General features: G+C 41.2%; 1 protein-coding gene across 2 annotated transcripts in view; it reads right to left on the bottom strand.

Moving 5' to 3' along the window:
- LOC101863779 (peroxidase-like protein 3) overlaps positions 1–4,760 on the bottom strand; it is a 26,958-nt gene that overhangs the window by 7,456 nt on the left and 14,742 nt on the right. For both annotated transcript variants that reach the window (XM_005110167.2, XM_035972814.1), the window contains 4 exons: positions 3,255–3,353; positions 2,292–2,396; positions 1,463–1,612; positions 560–788 (listed from right to left, as the gene is read on the bottom strand). In XM_005110167.2, the coding sequence (XP_005110224.1) occupies positions 560–788; positions 1,463–1,612; positions 2,292–2,396; positions 3,255–3,353 (583 nt within the window). The remainder of the gene's footprint in view (positions 1–559; positions 789–1,462; positions 1,613–2,291; positions 2,397–3,254; positions 3,354–4,760) is intronic.

The following is a 4,760-nucleotide window of genomic DNA, read 5'->3' on the forward strand; positions in this document are numbered from 1 at the left end:
CACCATTTTATGTTACTCTCTTGTAACACTTATCTTCACCATTTTATGTTACTCTCTTGTAACACTTATCTTCACCATTTTATGTTACTCTCTTGTAACACTTATCTTCACCATTTTATATGGCATTGAGGTGCACGTGCTGTAAAACTTACTAAAACAAAAAGCGTCTATCGCCCTTGTCTGCTTTTATTTATACGTTATTCTTACGTACCACCTCTTAACCTTCGGTCTTTATATGGCATTGTATTGCAAAGTGTCGCCAAACTCTCACTATAACTATTTGATTGAGATTGTTATCACCATCGGTCTTAAGACGGCTACGTATCTTCTCGACATTTCGTCCCCCCAGAACTATTTAATTCAAAGTACCTCTTTACTCAAGTACACTTGGGACACAATCTTGATGGTTCTGAGGCGACCATTTATTGGTGACCGCCTTAGATGCTCTCGACTGTGTCCCAAACAAATCCCAAACATATCGCAAACAATTCACAAATCCCAAACAAATTTCAAACAAATCCCAAACCCCAAACAAATCATAAACAAATCCCAAACAAACCTGTTAAACAGGTCTCTTAGGTGCACGTTTCTCTCTCCGATGAGGATTTCGGCGGGAACTAACGAGTGACCAAATCGGAAGGTGGCTGTGGAGAAAGAGTTGCTGATTCGTGGGTCCACGGCCAGGTTTGGGGTGGATCGGCCGCTCTTGGACACCAGTTTGCCTTGGGTGGCCACGGTTCCCAGGATTATAGGTAGCCAGTCGTTGTAGGTGATCTTCTGAAGGAGAGCTGGGGGGGTCGGGGTTGGGGTGGGTTTAGTTTTAGTAGAGGTTTTACGGCGCTCACAACTGCATAAGGTTATATGACCGCCAGAATATTAGAGCTGTTACAAGAGAGTAACAAACATAAAAAGAAAAAGGGGAGATAAGGACGATAGATGTTTGATGGAAAAGAAGAAGCAAACCACACCAGAACACCCGCCAACCACCCACTTGGCGTGGGGGTTAAGGGGGTGAGGTTGGATGAGGGCTAACGTGTGACACGGAGTTGTAAGATATTGAAAGTAATACATTTTAAAAGCTTGACATGTTAAACACATTTTTGACGTAAAATTTCCCCGAACTAGGTACCGAGGATAATAGTACTTCGTAATTCTAGGGTAGCAACATGGCGCCGAGAGGTGGCAGAGGACACAGGGAGCTTGGGCCAGGGGAGGGGACAGCTGGGTTTAGTTTAGTTTCAGTAGATCTAAAAGGTTTACGGCACTTGCAAGAAAATGAGGTCATGTAAGTGGAGAAGAAAAAAGAAGTAGGCTTAACAGTGACGCCCTCCAGCCACCCACAACAAGAACCATGGTTTGTTGGGCACCCATTATTCAATTGAGAACTGAGAAGATATATGCAAGGTGAATGTAATAAGAAAGGATAAAACTATTGTTTGGAATGTTTCTTTCCTTCACTTACCACCAACAATTTTCCTGGTGAGCTGGAAAATTTCCTCTGTGGAGTCCTGTGGCCGAAGTTTGGCCAGTTCTCTGGCAATCCTGTTGTGTTCTCGCATCCACAGTGTGTGCATGCTGGCCAAAGCAGGATGTTCGTTCACTCTGGAATCTCCTGATGGTGGACACAAAACACACATTGATAGGTTTAGTAGACGCCACAAATTGATAGGTTTACTAAAAGTTCTACGGCACAAGTCTCTGGTTTTACACGACGTACGTACAAGAGAGTAACTCATAGTAAAGAGAGCTACGGCGGGATATTTGCGATTGGAGGAGGTAGGAGTCGCCTGGTTTCAGAGGTAAAATTAGTGGAAAATGACTGCCAAAGTTAAGTTATTTCCTTAGAGTCCATGGAAACAGAAAATTAAACACTTTTTGTGCCTTTAATCAACATTTTTCTGTGTTATCCACACAGAAATGTGTTCTTTAATGGACATAGAAAGGTGTTAGCCAAAAAATAAAAATTCAATAAAAATTCCCAAACCAGAGGAAAACTGCAATTTCCTTCAGTTTCATTATTCTGACGAGTGCATGATTTCCCCACGCTGTCTAAAATATACATAAGTTATATTTTTGGAATCTATCTAATTTCTTTCACGAAGCCCAACATTTTCCTTGGATCAACTATGTCAAAAAGAGTTGATGCTCCCCTGCATCTGAAATATTTCGTGCGTATACGATCAAAATCTACACACTCTGTTGGAATGTGCAAAACAGTTAAATATGTGTTGCATGCCCCGCTGAATGGAGTTTCCTCCCCTTGTAGGTACACACAGGTCGGGTGAACAAACCTGCCAGGAAGCAGTAGTCGTTGGAATTTTCTCGCAGGATGCAGCCTTCGGCCTCATCTGTCGCCTCCGGTAAGAATTTACCTAATTTGGTCTTCAACAGAAAAGCTGAAATATGAGGTAAAAAACCCACATTATTATTTTTTTTCTCAAAAGGCATACTCATAACATAATATTTTATAATGTAAATATATTCATTACAAATATCTCCTGATGTGTCGTCATAGCACCGGGTTGAAAATTTAAGTTTTTCGTCTTATCAGCTTCTAACAATTATGTGAAAACACTTGGATTAAGCCGTCTTTTATAAAGACGATTTGCCATGGAACAGGGAAGTGACACGTTTAGACTCCTTTCCGTTTCTAACTACTGGAATTCATTTTCGCCTTCATTATCTCTCCCCCCCCCCCTAAACCCACAAAATCATGCTACTTTTCAGCTACCATTTTAATATTAGCCAACATTTCATTCAATTTTCAGCCAATATTTTAGCAGTCAGCTCACATTTTAACTTTCTATACCGCGCTCAAATCCCATTTTAGTCAAATACATCTTAGCTTTCACTCCACAATATAGTTTACAACCTCTTTTCAGGTGTTGGGGCGCTTTTAGCTTTCCCTTTTCAGATTTTTGTTTAGTTCGCCAGCCGTTTCAAATTCTCATTTTAATCTCCTCTCCCCGCCTTCGCCTTTCACCAACGTTACTTTTCGAAATTATACATTTTTTGGCTTTATTTTAAGCTCATGTTTCTTTTCTTAGTTCACAGCTTCGCGCCCCAAATCCCTTTCAGAACCCCCATAAGGTAAAACATAGTATCCAGCCCTTCACCGATTCAATAAAACAAAACATCGTAAAATATTACCCAAACAGAAGGGAACATCAAGAAGTGAAAAGTCAGCAAAAAGTGAACATTCACCAAAACATCGTAAATCGTGAAAAATCACCCAAACAACGTTTAACACTTACAATTTGGTTCTCTCAGCTTCTTGAGTAGCTCCTCGGATGAACCGTAGATCTGTGAGCCGTCGATGAATGACGTCACCGAGTTGATCTGCTGACGGGGATCTGGAATAAAAAAATATGTGAATGAATGTTACACCACTATCAACACTGTTAGGTTATTTGAGTGGCGGGACCTCAGCATTTACTATCCTCCCATAGGACTGAGCTAAATAGTTCATAGAGAGTAGCAAACACAGAAAAGAAGAAGAGATAAGGGCAACAGTTGATTGACAAGAAGAAGATTGATAGGAAGGAAGAAGATTGATAGGAAGGAAGAAGATTGATAGGAAGGAAGAAGATTGATAGGAAGGAAGGAAGGAGATTGATAGGAAGGAAGGAAGGAGATTGATAGGAAGGAAGGAGATTGATAGGAAGGAAGGAGATTGATAAGAAGGAAGGAAATTGATAAGAAGGAAGGAGAATACCAGAGCCCCTGCCAACCACCATGAAAGGGTCAACGTTATTCTAGCTAGATAATTCTCATTCTCGTGCTCACCCATAGCGGATCTAAACCATACTCGCTGTCGCCTGTCGTGTAAGTGTTAGATTATTTATTTATTAGTATAGGGTTTTACGGCGCTCGCAACTGCTAAGGTCATATGAGCGCGCGAAACACAAGTTGTTTACTTTCGCAAAAGTTCGCTGCACGATTGGTTAACTAATTGATTCTAAAATGCTAGAATGTTAAAATTTAGTGTAAATATATTTGTGATGTAAAAGAACTCTTATAGGTAACAATACAAATTTTATATAGTACGTTTTCATTTTACAATTTGCCATAAAGGCCAATGGCCTTAATAAAATTCAAAATTTTGCTGGGACAAACGACGGAAAAAATGTCTTGCAATTTCTTGCATTTATAATATTTCCTTCGGATCTCTCTAAAGTCTAGACATTCTGTTAAGATGTGTGTAATGGTAAAATCTGTGTCGCATCCGACCTAGAACAGCTTCTCATCTCCCTGTAGGAGGTATTTGTGGGTCAGGGCCGTGTGTCCGATGCGCAATCGAGTAAAACTGTCTCTTCTGGAGAGAAGAGTTAGAGCCTGTGCACACCGCCACGTTTGATTCATATGTCTCAGTTTTAGTTTTAGTAAAGGTTTTACGGCGCTCGCAACAGCACAAGGTCATAGGAGCGCCAGAAGATTACAGGTGTTACAAGAGAGTAACAAACATAAAAAAAGAAGGGGAGATAAGATAGGTGTTTCGTAGGAAAGAAGAAGCAAACCACACCAGAGCACCCGCCAACCACCAACATAATGTCTCAGTCGGGGCCAGCCTGATTTTTCCTTCTGAGCAAAACAAAACCTACCGTTTTGGCACAATACGGCCGATTCGACTCGCGCTTTGAAAAGCAGAACGTTAGTCGAATACACAGACACAGACCGACACACGGAGAGAGACGAGACACGGAGAGAGACGAGACACGGAGAGAGACGAGACACGGAGAGAGACGAGACACGGAGAGAGA

Source organism: Aplysia californica, unplaced genomic scaffold (genome assembly GCF_000002075.1).
Source record: "Aplysia californica isolate F4 #8 unplaced genomic scaffold, AplCal3.0 scaffold00860, whole genome shotgun sequence".
NCBI classification, from domain to species: domain Eukaryota; kingdom Metazoa; phylum Mollusca; class Gastropoda; order Aplysiida; family Aplysiidae; genus Aplysia; species Aplysia californica.